This window comes from Ostrinia nubilalis, chromosome 8 (genome assembly GCF_963855985.1).
Source record: "Ostrinia nubilalis chromosome 8, ilOstNubi1.1, whole genome shotgun sequence".
Taxonomy (NCBI): Eukaryota; Metazoa; Arthropoda; class Insecta; order Lepidoptera; family Crambidae; genus Ostrinia; species Ostrinia nubilalis.
The window spans coordinates 16988347-17001684 of record NC_087095.1 but is presented as its reverse complement, the minus strand read 5'-3'; the positions used below and the strand labels follow the sequence as shown (position 1 = coordinate 17001684).

The 13338-nt window shown below is 36.5% G+C and overlaps 1 protein-coding gene across 1 annotated transcript; it reads right to left on the bottom strand.

Moving 5' to 3' along the window:
* Nucleotides 1-1678: 1678 nt before the first annotated feature.
* LOC135074052 (uncharacterized) lies at nucleotides 1679-12630 on the bottom strand. Its single transcript, XM_063968360.1, has 7 exons — nucleotides 12514-12630; nucleotides 12109-12344; nucleotides 8464-8660; nucleotides 6609-6857; nucleotides 4951-5134; nucleotides 3995-4167; nucleotides 1679-2049 (listed from the first exon to the last, which is right to left on the bottom strand). Exons 2-7 carry the CDS (start codon nucleotides 12341-12343, stop codon nucleotides 1912-1914), a joined length of 1176 nt encoding a protein of 391 aa, XP_063824430.1. The 5' UTR covers nucleotide 12344; nucleotides 12514-12630; the 3' UTR covers nucleotides 1679-1911.
* Between the last annotated feature and the right edge of the window lie 708 nt (nucleotides 12631-13338).

Genomic DNA, 13338 nt, shown 5'->3' with positions numbered 1-13338 from the left:
AGTGGTCGCCATGGCCGAAATCGGTCGGATGGATCATCATTATCATTCTACTTTCATAGACCCTAGATGAACTTCTTATCATCAGGTGTTATTGCGGTCCAATACCTGTCTTGTTCTGCATAAAAAAAAACCGGCCAAGTGCGAGTCGGGCTCGCACACCGAGGGTTCCGCCGTACAAACGTAGCGGTTTACAATTTATGACGTATTAAATCAAATTACTTACTTGATTCCGTTGCGAGTAGTGGCGAATTTCAAAATATGCGGTATGATTATTTTTTATTTATTTATTTTTCCTATATTTGCATTATAGGTAGGTACCTACCTCAGCGTTTTGAATTTTTGCGTTGATTTAGAATTTCTCACAGTTTAGAGGCAATTAGATTTAAGAAGTGTTTGATATGAATTTCAACTTTAATATCTCTACGCGTTCATGTGAAAAAGGGTAGGTAGTAAGTTTATAATTATTAAAAAAATATTTTATGTCATGTAAGCAAAAATAATATTTTAAATTTTATATAACTTCAAATTTATCATTTTCGCAATTTTTCCTTTATCTGTACTATCTAACGTTGTAGGTTTTGATTCCCTAGCGTGTGACGGAAATTCGTCTAAGGTGTCGGTATATACTGCTGTATCTTTTGATCGCGTTAACTTAGAAGTTTGATTTTTTTACTTCTTAAAGGGACAATAGATCTAGGTATTTGGTATAAATTTCAATTTGATACCTTTATTCGTTCGTGAGAAATAAGGTAGTAAGTTTCATTTTATTAAAATATTTTTATTATATTATATAACTAAAAAAATGTAATTTTCGCAATTTTTCCTATATTTGCATTATATGACAATACTTTATGCCAAATTTCAAGATTCTGAGTTTACGGGAAGTATCCTGTAGGTTTTGATTCCTTTGCGAGTGTCGAAAATTTGTTGAAAATATCGACATAATCGGCTGTATCTTTTGATTGGCTTGGCTTAGAAGTTTGATATTTTCACAGCTTAAAGGGACAATAGACCTGAGTATTTCATGTGAATTTCAGCTTGATACGTTCACGCGTTCTTGAGATAAAGGGTCTTGACAGACGGACGGACGGACAACAAAGTGATCCTATAAGGGTTCCGTTTTTTCCTTTTGAGGTACGGAACCCTAAAAATATATATTATTAAAAAAAATCTTTTATACATAACACAGGTCGCTCAAGAATAAATAAAATAATATTACCTGTTCACGCAGAACTACTTAATAAAATGCATTCTTGAGTTTGAGAATTTATTGTACTTTGGACAATATTACATTGAAATAAATTGCGAGTTAACGTGCCGGCCGGCACGTCAAGCCGGTTCGGTGGCTGATAGGCGAGAGAGGGATACAGTGAATGGAAGAGTGAACGCGCGCGCGGACCGAATGAGATTGAACGATAGGGATGTGAAGCTGTCTGTCATAGACATTACCTAATATGCATTACGATGAGTTCCTAAACAAAGTTTACACATGACTTACAGGGGAATTTCTTTCTTATTTCATACCAGGAATCGATCGCGGCGAAACACAAAGAGTAAGCCTTTTTGTATGACAATATTAATCTTGCTCGTCATTTTAATATTCAGAGAAGCCTTTGTATTGAAAGCTACCCTTGAGTTAAATATGGAAATTACAAAGAGTTCGAATAAAACAACGTAGTAGGTACATTTGCCTATATTTAAAATGCTTAAAGCTATGTACAGAATATCAGAAATAATTTTATCCATGTTTTTAGTAAAAAAATATGACTTTTTTGAATTATCCCATTTTGGTTATAATTATGTTGATATTTTAATTTATGAGTATCACAATTTTACTGCAAAACTGTTTATACAATATTTTATGAACACATTTAACATTTAATGAATTTAATATTTAATAATCTTTATTATCTATGAGCCAATGCTTTCTTTTAGTTCAGGGTCTTTGTCAATCAGGGCTTTGCCTTCAGGGGTGTCGATGGCTGGCGCTTCACCGTGGTACGTATCCTCTGTGTAAACCCTGTTCATCTTCCTCATGGTTCCATGGAGCTGTAAACGAATAATCAAATTAGACAAAAGATCAATGCCATGAATGAAACGTACCATGAAACGTGAACTTGGATAATAATTATGGGGAAACAATGCTAGCTTGAATTCACGATAATTTAGGAAACAAACGGCGCATTATAATAACAATGTCAAATTAATGTAGAGTATAGAAAAATCTATGCAACTTTGGCTCTATGTAGAGTTATAAAACTTCGGTAAAAATTATGTCCTTGCTCTTCATCTCCCTCAGAATTTACATAGAGCCACTTACGAGTACAATGGTCGTAACTACCTAGAGTTGAAGTTTTATTGCCAGCCAGTGTGATCGGGAAGTTTTATTTTATTTTATTTATTCTATTTAATTTTGTTCGGAATACATACAGTGAAACAATAACAGACTGATAACCACTGCTTAAGAAACTATACACCATTTACATGTTTTCGCATAATGTGTAACAATATAATTAAATAACGAAAGCCAACGTCCACCTACAAGGTGGACCGACAACATCGTAAAGGTAGCAGGGAACAGGCCGCTACCAATCGATCAACGTGGAAAGCATTGGGGGAGGCCTATGTTCAGCAGTGGACGCCCTATGGCTGAAATGATGATGGTGATGATGAACGAAAGCCATTTCGCTTACATAGGGGAGTCTTGTTAGTTATCGTCTTTTGTCTTTTCTAGTGTCAAAGTGTATTAGGTACCCTTGTTATGTCAGACACATACGAGTAACTATGCTTAGTTTAACATAGTTTAATAGAGCTGGCGGTTAAGAGTAGGCGCACACCGTTAATTTTTAGTTGACCGATAGTTGTGCCCGATTTCAAATTGTATGAAGAATCGGCCAAATCGAATCGGCGTAGTGTGCGCACTCCCATACATGCCCATACTGATCAACTGCCCGACTAAACTATCGGCCGACGAAAAATCAACGGTGTGCGCCTACTCTAAGGGTTACGGTTCCAGCTGCTGGCATCACTAATTTATTTTAAATAGGAAATTAGTTATCTTTTAGCAGATGTCATATTATTTTCAGTCTGATATCTAGACGTGTTTCAGATCTGCATAGATGTTCTCATTTGTCGGTAGACGAATACAAATACCATGCAAGGAGCTGCACGTGCTTCGTGTGATAACAAGCTAACGACGTGCATTCCACTGGGATGCACGTTGTATGGAAAGCACGTTTAGTATGACAAAGATTTGTTACAAAGGGAAATTGAAAAGCATTTGAGAAAGCTTGAGAAGGATGCAATGTTTGAATCAAAAATATTTAAGCTAGGACGTCCAGTAAAATAATAATTTTGAGTCGCTGACTTTGATAAATCGTTAACGTACGTGGTAAATGTTATTTCTCGTTTAAAAACTTAATTTTAAAAAATACTTGTATTAGATTAGATATAATTTTAAAGCGTTATACCTAATTACTTTATTTCCAATTTTACTTTACAGGATTTTGAAATTAAAATGAAAATAATGAGCAATACTCGTACATGATTCTGAAGAATCATGAGGTTATCTGAGGTACGTAGGTAAGTAAGGTTCTCATAGACTAGTAAATTTCCATTAAATGAAAGCCACCCGAGTCCTCCTTTAGTGCTTATCCCTTATCTAAGTAGGCTGTAGGGCAAGTTATCTCGGCACGTTTAAATTATTTGTGCTCTGAAGGTCTACAGATGAATAATTAAAAATCACTGTAGACACCCTACCACTTTTAGTCGGCGATCGGTGTAATGTTTTTTTTATCCACAACGAGGAAGCTCTTGGCCTGTACTCACCTGATGGTAAGTGATGATCAGGCCGAGCGAAGGCCCGGAATTCTCAACTACGGAGGACACTGTGCGCACTTCCATAGTTCACACTGATTAACAGCCTGATCAAACTATCGATAGACAGTCTAGAGGGTGTCTAAGTATTAAAACACTTTTGTAAATCCAACCCTACCTTATCCCAAAGCGTCATGTTGAACCCGAAGTTGCAGTGGAAGAACTCATGGTGTTTGTCATGGAAGTCCGCGTCGGGCTGCCACGGCTGCCACCACTGCGCCTTGAAGTTGATGCCCGAGTGGTCGATGATGCCGTGGTAGTAGTTGTAGAGAGCGATGATGTAGAATGGGACTGAAAAAATATTTAACGTGATCAATGTAGTACAAGTGGAATAGACAGAAAATTACACGTCTTTTGTAAAAATAAAAGTAATTAAGTAAGTTAAGCAAAGGAAGATGATTTTGAACTATACAGAACTGATCTCTAATAAATGGGTGACCCTCATTGAGGACGCTGTTTTTGCTGTCATTGAGAATTTGATAGACACGATACTAACACAATCAACGCGCGGGAAAGACGGTTAACATGTCTTAACTCAAGACAAGACACTGTTGGAACTAAAATAGTAAGACACGGGTCTTAACGCGACGTTTAAATTTATTTTAGTTGAAATGGAACGCGAAAGTTTAAAATCTTATAAGACACTGTTGGCTCCATAAACTCGATTCTCATAGCAATGTGTGAAAAACAAGAAGAGAGGCCCGCTGCTCACTTCGAGCTATATCATGTGAAAAGTGGATGGCAGACACTGAGAATGACTGCAATCTGATCTCACTATTAAAAGTAAACTGCAGCTTATTTTACTCGAAAATCTCAATACTCACACCAATGCACAGGGAACAAGAAGAGCGGCAAGCAGCTGGTTAACTGTACGTGCATGATCTCGAACGGGTGGATGGCTGTCACTGAGAACGCAGTCACGTTCTTGTACTTGAACACTGAATACTCACACTGATTTACTGGGAACGGGAAGGGCTACATTCAGCGGATGAGCAGCATATACGTAATCTTGAAGGTGGATGGCTGTCACTGAAAACGCAGTCGGCTGCCTGTGCTAGCACAATTAATACTCACACCAATGCACTGGGAACAAGAAGAGCGGCAAGCAGCTGGTTAGCTGCACGTGCATGATTTCGAAGGGATGGATGGCTGTCACTGAGAACGCGGTCGGCTGCTTGTACTTGTGGTGGAGCTTGTGGAAGTGTTTGTACAGCCACGGGGTGTGGTATAGACGATGGAGAATGTACGTCGTGTAGTCCTGGAAAAGATAAAGGAAAGGATCTTGGTACCGATAAATACAATCATGTACCTACTTTAATAAAAAAGGGCTACCATGACTACTCCGGGCTACTACTGAACATACACTGAAAAAACAACGGAATGTAAGCGGTAAATATTAATTTTAATTGATATTAGATTTTAGATTATTAGATTTGATGATGATGAAATACTGGGCGGTGTCTATAGGTGCTATTATTTTCATTTTGCTATTTACACACGTAATACTCTTTAAAGTTTCTCATTTTATAAATATTTAACGCATATTTTATGATTTTATATTGCGAAACGCGGTTTTCATTATTTAACTGCTACATGTCGGGACCATAAAATAAATGTATTATTTTAAAAACAAATAGCATTCAAGCAGTAAAACAATATCACAATTCATATTTATATACAGTAATATTTATGTCCAATTGGAATTTTTCCAACCAATAATATAATTATTAATAATACTTTAGATTAATAAAGCTTTAGATGTCACTAAGTAGGTACTAGTTATTACTTATAATTCTTTGGTAATCCCAGAGTTATGTAGGTTGAACAGTACCATTAAAGTCCCTACAACTACTAAGCTAGTGTTCCTTGAACAAGTTAGAATTCACCTAAGTATCATTCTACTTGTACTCAGAATCACTACAATGTCACTAAGACCCGTATCCCAAAATAAAGCTTAGTAAGCAACAGTTACCGTGAAAGCTCCGCTGAAGCGCGGAATGAAACTATTTGTGTACTAGTGTGTGTGTGTGAACGTAAAGCTCAAAACAAAGCTCAAAACAGTTCAACAGCAGGGTTGCGTACAGTTTATTTCTATGCAAATAATTATCTCATTAACACACTACTTAGTGTTTTTTTTTCAGAATTATGAAATTAGAAATAGCTATGATTGCAGCTTTAGGCTCTACCTAGGGGTATATTTATGCATGAATGTCCGTTAGTAAAAATAAACTTTCAAAACCAAATTAAATTTCTAAATTATTTATAAATAATAAAAAAATACTTATCACTCATGGTTTATCATTATCGTATAAGTAACATACTCGTACGTAACGTATACGTAAGTAGTTTAATCTTATAAGATTAATCTTTTAGATTCAGTCCCAACACCCGGAAATGATTTTATATTTTATTGAAATGAAATTAATATCTGTGCCTATTCAATGTTTGGCACTAAAACGTCTTAAATAAATAAGTAATTAAAAAAGCTATCCCTTAGCTTCAACCACACCAACGCGTGCAGATCGCCATAGCCGGCGTGATCATAGGCCAATGACAGGTCGCACCAACACTGTCAAGGGTCGCGCGACCTGTCATTGGCCTATGATGGCGCTGGCAATGGCGATATGCACGCGTTGGTGTGGTTGAAACTTTATGGAGCTCTTTACATGTCTCCAGTACTTCGAAACAATCATATTTTTAATTCGCCATAGAAACACGTTCAAAATACTCACAGAATAAATAAAGACAACCGGGAATTGCAGGAAGAACCACCACCAGCCGTATTCATCGAACTGGTAGTACACAGTCGAGGGGTTCCCGTTGTAGATGTACGTAGCCAGGAAGGCTGAGAAGGAGCCCACGATGAGCAGAGAGAAGGTCCCCACCATGATCTCGTGGCGCTCCAGTTCTGGAGACAGCCATTTTGTTGGCTGGATCTTCCACTCGTGCGCGCGGTCGCGTTGCTTCATGTAGAAGTACCACTGGGAAGAGAATATCTTGATGTAAGTTCATCATCATTATCATCAGTTGAAATCACCTGGAGACCAAATGTAATACGATCCTTTCCGATTTACGAGGGGGGAAATGGAGGATTTGACCTATCCTCCCCACGTTAATCAAACTTATTTACTCGTATTTGAAGGTACGAATAATGTACTTTGAACAAACCTACTCAGTGTCAACCCAAAACTCCGCCACAAGAGTGGCGTTGTGAGTAGCCTTCATAAAATCTTCATGCGTGCAGTTGTTTGGGCACCGAGGGTACGATATCACTCACTATTTTAATAAAATTACCTTTTAAATCTCATTAACACCAAACCTTTTATATCAAAATGGAAAAAAAAACATTGGTTCGACTTACACGAATTCAGTTAATCTAAGTAGATTGAGATTTTTTTAAAAGCCTAATTTTTAATTAACCTACGAGTAAACTCTTTACATTTTACATTTCCAGTTGGTTTAAAATTTGTTAATTTCAAATTATTTAAAACTAGCTGACCCGGCGAACTTTGTTCCGCCTTAATGGCAATAAATAAGCAGACTTTTTTTTTAATTTCGAACGGGATAAAAAGTATCCTATGTCCTTCTCCTGGCTCTAAACTACCTCCCTGACAATTTTCAGCTAAATCGGTTCAGCCGTTCTTGAGTTATAAGTGGAGTAACTAACACGACTTTCTTTTATATATATATAGATTGTGTAACACGTGTATGTAATTATATTACGCTGTACATACCTACAATGTTATGGTTGCAGTTCAGTTCAGTACGGTTGCCCTTAGGCATAATCTGTACGTACACCGTCTGGAAGAGGCCTGATATCAGATTTATTGATGTTTTTGTAATTATTTTCACATTTGCGAGATAAGCCAACCAAGACGAACGTGTACATGTTTCAGTGCAACGAGTGCACATCAAGTTCGACCTTATTGAACAGTATTTTTATCACAACAATAACTTTATCGGCCGGAATCCGTTTTCTTTTGTTTCTTTCATAATGACACCATAAACATAATTATTTTTATCGATTGATTTGTCATTTGTTTTTAAATTGTCTAGCAAAGGTATGTACGAAATGTACTTACTGTCTACAGTTTTTTTAAGTAGAGAATTCATAAAACTAGTGATAGTTCCATTTAAATCAAATCGTTATTTACGAAAATAATACCAAGAATTTGCTACTAGATTACTAATATTGAGAGTTCCTGATCATCATAGGAGGTACATTACTTTTTTCTCCAAGAGATGACAGTAATCCTGGTTCGTTTCGTTTCGTTTCAGCCAAATGACGTCCACTGCTATCAGTCTGCTAGAAGCTAGACAAAGGCCTCCCCCCCAAGTATTTCCATAACGTCCGGAAATAGCTCGCAAAATTTTTAAAATCAAGTGGCAGTGGGCGGGGTACATAGCTCGTAGAGACGATGGCCGTTGGAGCAGAAAAGTTCTCGAGTGGCGACCACGGGCCGGAAGACTTAGCGTGGGTAGGCCTCCCACTAGGTTGACCGACGATCTGGTGAAGGTCGCGGGAAGAGCCTGGATGCGGGCAGCGCAGTAATCCTGGTTACGTTAATATAAATTCAGCTTACTTACATGTAAGAATCCGCCTATCAAGAAATACACGGAGAGTGACACAGCGTGTGCTGCAATGAATATGATGCCGAAGTTCTCCATCTTCAGCTTCTCAGACGTGAACAGCTGGAAGATTTCCTCTGACGTCACATTCCTGTCGCTCTGCGTGTGTCCCGCAAACTGCTTCAGAGCTGTCACAAGAATGACCACCCATTCTCCTGGAATAAATATGTTGCTGTTAATACAAAAGACAATTCGGAAAGGTAAAGGCGGATTTACATGCGAATATAATTATTTCTGACGCTTGCTAATCCGTCGGGCTATGTCAGCGACTTTAGTTCGTTTACGGATTTCCTCATTTCTGATTCGATCTCGCAAAGAATTAGCAAGCTGAAGTGGCAATGGGCAGGGCACATAGTACGCAGAACTGCGCTGGACGCAGGCCGCTACCAATCGATCAACATGGAAAGCATTAGGGGAGGCCTATGTTCAGCAGTGGACGTCCTATGGCTGAAATGATGATGATATGTCTGACGTATTGTATCGTGACGCATCAGAATGGAATCGGTTTCATACGTTTAGTATGCGACACGTTAGAAGCCATCACGACACGACACAATAATTTAGTTTGAACGTTACCATATTTAGGGCAGATTTTTCAGTCGTTAGATATCTTTTAACTGAAGAATAAACGTCATTTTGACATTTCCCATACTGAAACTGCCAACGTGAAAAGGTTATCCTTCAGTTAAAATTTATATGGCAATTGAAAATCAGCCCATAATATTATATGAAACTGATCCTATTCTGATGAGTCACGACACAGCACGTCACACAAATAGTGGGGAAATAAGTGTATGCCAAATACACTATCCATTTTTACGCCGATCTACATTAGGAAAAGAAATGAACAGGTGTTTTTAACGAGTAACTTAAAAAAATATATCTACAAGGAACTGTACGAGGGTACTGGCTACATGGTGGAAATTTAATAGCTTTATCGATGGACGTTGGTTATGGTAATCCATTAGATTTAATAGCATTCCTTTCTCACATTAAAGCAGCAAGCAATCTTTTTTAACAGCCGGCTGCCAAATCCCATCGATCGTTCAACATTATTCTAATCACCTTGACAACGACATTGCTATCACGAATTAGTCGTATCTTAAATACGCAAAATTATTAATTGGAATTATCGTGACGATTTAGAATTGGATATCTTATCAGAACTCTGATTGGTAATGAGTATTGACATTGTAATTTTTTATTTATAAACATTTGGCGTACTTATGACCGTTTGTTGATCTGTTTTTCTTTAAACCGACTTTAACAGCGCCGTAAAAAATTGCAAGCAGTAATCTTGATACACCTCACTTACAGCAGCAAGTAAGGCTGATTTACACGTATTGTTAGGTAGGTAACTAATTTTAACTTAATTTTAAGTGATACAATTGCATGTAAACACATAATTTAAAAGCAAGTTAAAATTTAATCACTCAAATTTAAGTTAAAAAGTTTACCTACTTGACAACTTAATACGTGTTAATCAGCTTCAAACTGCATGTAACACAAGTTTTCAACGAGTTGCAAGTTTCACCGTCTTACTTTAACTTTGACAATCGTCAAAAATCTGTCAAATTCCATACAAAAAGCACTGGTTATTGTTATTGTTACGGTTAATATAAGGTGGTGCAACTCAGTGATTACATGCAATTAATCACTTAAAGTAAGAGCTATTTATTAGTCTAAACAAATAAAGAAATTTTTACTTTGACTTTGACTTTGACTTTAAAAGAAAGTTAAAATACGTCTAAATCAGCCTTAAAAGTTGAACTTATCTTTTGAATTCTTTAAATCGGACTTTACCTTTCTTCTGATTCTTATTTTAAGTTTCTTTCTTGATGATCATAATCAAAATATTTAATATTTTAAGACAGAATTGGCTACTTATCTTGACGTCAGTAGCATTAACGTAGGATTATAAGATACCCTCTAAGTTTTTGCGTTTTAAGTCATGATAGTTACCAGCAGTGATAAAAAGTGTTATTCTTGAGACAGGTTATGAAGTCACCAAACTGTGCATAATCACAGTGACACCTATGCGGCAGCGGCACGTTAAGTGGCCCGTATTCACAAACATTACTATGAAGTTTCACAGTGCGCGTGAACTCACAGGGTCACACACGAACCAATCACAGAGCTCTATTCAGCACTGTGTGTTCGATTTGCTGCTTCACTTAAGCAAGCATCGTTTGTGAATACGGGCGATACTCTCCACAATATCTCTGCAATCCCTACACTCTCTAAATAGCATTTGCAGTTTACAACAAACATCAGATAATCTTACAGTAACTTTATGTTATAATCGTAAAAAAAATCATCAATTAAAACTTTATTTAATCGTGTTAATCCTTCATAAATCATAAAAAAAACCGATTCATTGGAGTCACTCATAATCTAATTCACAGTACCTACTGCTTTAACTCAGAAACTGTTATTCAAAATAATTAAAATATCCTGGAATAGGACAGAAATAGGGACGCTTTTAAACTATAACTTAACTTTAACAGCCCCTGATTCAAAGTTATAGTATCGACCTAAGTTAATTCAGTGCTTTACTGAAATGTTAATGTTAAGACTGTGGACGTAATTTTCAATAAAATGCAAACTAGTAAAGCCGATTTACATTTTCAATATTAACTTCACTATCGCCATAAAGTTTGCTATTTTAACTGCTTCGAACTCCGACGGATCATTAAAATACTTTCGCGTTTAGTTTTTACAATATTTATAATAGCTTTAGTTAATAATTTTCATTCGATAATAAAGTAGCTTACATAAAATATTTGTAAATTAATTCAAAACAGTGATTTTATGAACAATGTTAAAAATGTAGCTGGAATCATTAAAAATTCTATCTATTAAAAAAACCGCATCAAAATCCGTTGCGTAGTTTTAAAGATCGTAAAAGAAGAAGTATACATACACAGACAGGAAAGCGACTTTGTTTTATAATATGTAGAGATTAATAGATTATTTTAATTTAAATCGAATGGTTGTGAACCACTTAAATAGCTAGTAGGTGATCTTAATCTTTCCAATCAATGTTTACATATCAGTGCATGTAGAGACACGTGCAGGGATATTAGCAGTCAAATTAGACATGCAAGGTTACACAATACTGATACAGCTGATTTGTCAACTACCAATTTTTGGAACCACTGTAAATAAAATGTGAAAAGTCCCCATCGATGAGACTGTACTATGATCTAATCAAACTGCCTAAGGTGGTAATCGAACCCACGACCCTTCGCTTGCCGGGCGACTTCTCTTCCGTCTGAGCTACTTATGCCCGTTTTCACCATCAATCTCTATTTTTTAAGTGACCCCTATGATAACAAATAACAGGAGTTTTGTTTACATAGGGGTCACTTAAAAATTAGGGATTAATGGCGAAAACGGGCATTAGACACTGGATGAACCTGTTAAAATTTTCGTGGGTTCGATTCCCACCTTAGGCAGTTCGATTTTTTTTAAAGTTATTTTTTAAATATTGAGACTAATAAACTATGAAATTTTCTGTAATCCTGTAATATTTTCGGCTAACTAACCGAGCTATAATAACATTATACGAGTATTTAAATATTCTAACGAATCTGATCTTACCTCTTAACGTTGCTCCGAATGTGAAGATGGCTAACGTAGCAATAAACGTGCTGATGAACTCTGGTATCCTTTCGAAGAACTTCTCCAAAGGTTCTGCGTACTTCTCTATCCATCTCACTCCGTCTGTGAGGGGGTCCCAATACTTCGGTCTTTGTTCTGTTTCTGTCTGTTCTAAGTTTGATTTTGCTTCTTTAGGAGCATTCAATTTTGTTCTATGCCGGGCTTCAGTCGCCATTCTAAAATAAGTAAAGGTACATAATATTAGGGCATTTTCATAATCACTAATTAAATATTAAAGAAAATTAATTTTATCACATTTATCTGATGGGAAAATTGGTAAAATTATTTCAGAATGAAGTAAGTAGAAGTTCAAGTATATACTAAATTTAACGTAAAAATACTTACTTTGTGTCCTAAAACTAGAAGCTGCTAATCCTAATTGATCAAGAACTTTAACAGCACATGTGTATACCAGCTGAACTAAACACCACAACTACACACACACGACTCATGTACACTAATAATGAAACCTGAGTAAAATTAATTTTAAGTATAAAGTACCTAAAATACAAGATAAAAGGTATTATGAATATCGCAAAATACCTTGATTACGTTTTTATCATTTGCTCATGCCAAGAAACAAAGGAATTAAAAAATTATACTCACTCATCATACAATAACATATAAGCCAATGCCCAAACTGGATGTAAGCATGCCCTAGTACTCCTCCGTTAATTAAATACATTGGGCCTTTTCAGGGCACTTGTACACGTCCCAAATTAATATAGCTAGCCCTACCACCATTTCGGGACAACATAATATGGGCTGGTGCTCAGAAGAAATGGCGGAAGAAATTTCGTCACGTTTGTCAGTCTAAAAGCACAATCTCCCATTGTTTTCTTTCAGGCACTGGCCAGTTATCTTCATGAGGCGGATGGGGACGTCATGATAGAACACATTCAATAACTATCTGATGTTTATATCATCACTCTGACTCATATTCTGTGTTATTGCTGGGATAGGTTCCATCTCAGGTGGGTTGAGTCAGTCATACTTTACCAATTACTACACGCGATTTTTTATGTGTAGTTGATGATGATGCGTTTTTACTGATAGTCATTTCACTGAGCTTAGGCTGAGTTGCACCATCTTACTTTAACTGTGACAAACGTCAAAAATATGTCAAACTCCATACAAAAATCACCGGTTATCGTCATAGTTACCGTCAAA

Bases quoted from the DNA above. Each gene is read 5' to 3' on its own strand.
- LOC135074052 (XM_063968360.1), bottom strand. From the start codon at position 12,343: ATGGCGACTGAAGCCCGGCATAGAACAAAATTGAATGCTCCTAAAGAA. The intron at 8,661-12,108 runs GTAAGATCAGAT...TATTTATTCCAG, and splicing joins ATTCGGAGCAACGTTAAGAG to GAGAATGGGTGGTCATTCTT. The intron at 6,858-8,463 runs GTAAGTAAGCTG...TTCTCTTCCCAG, and splicing joins TGATAGGCGGATTCTTACAT to TGGTACTTCTACATGAAGCA.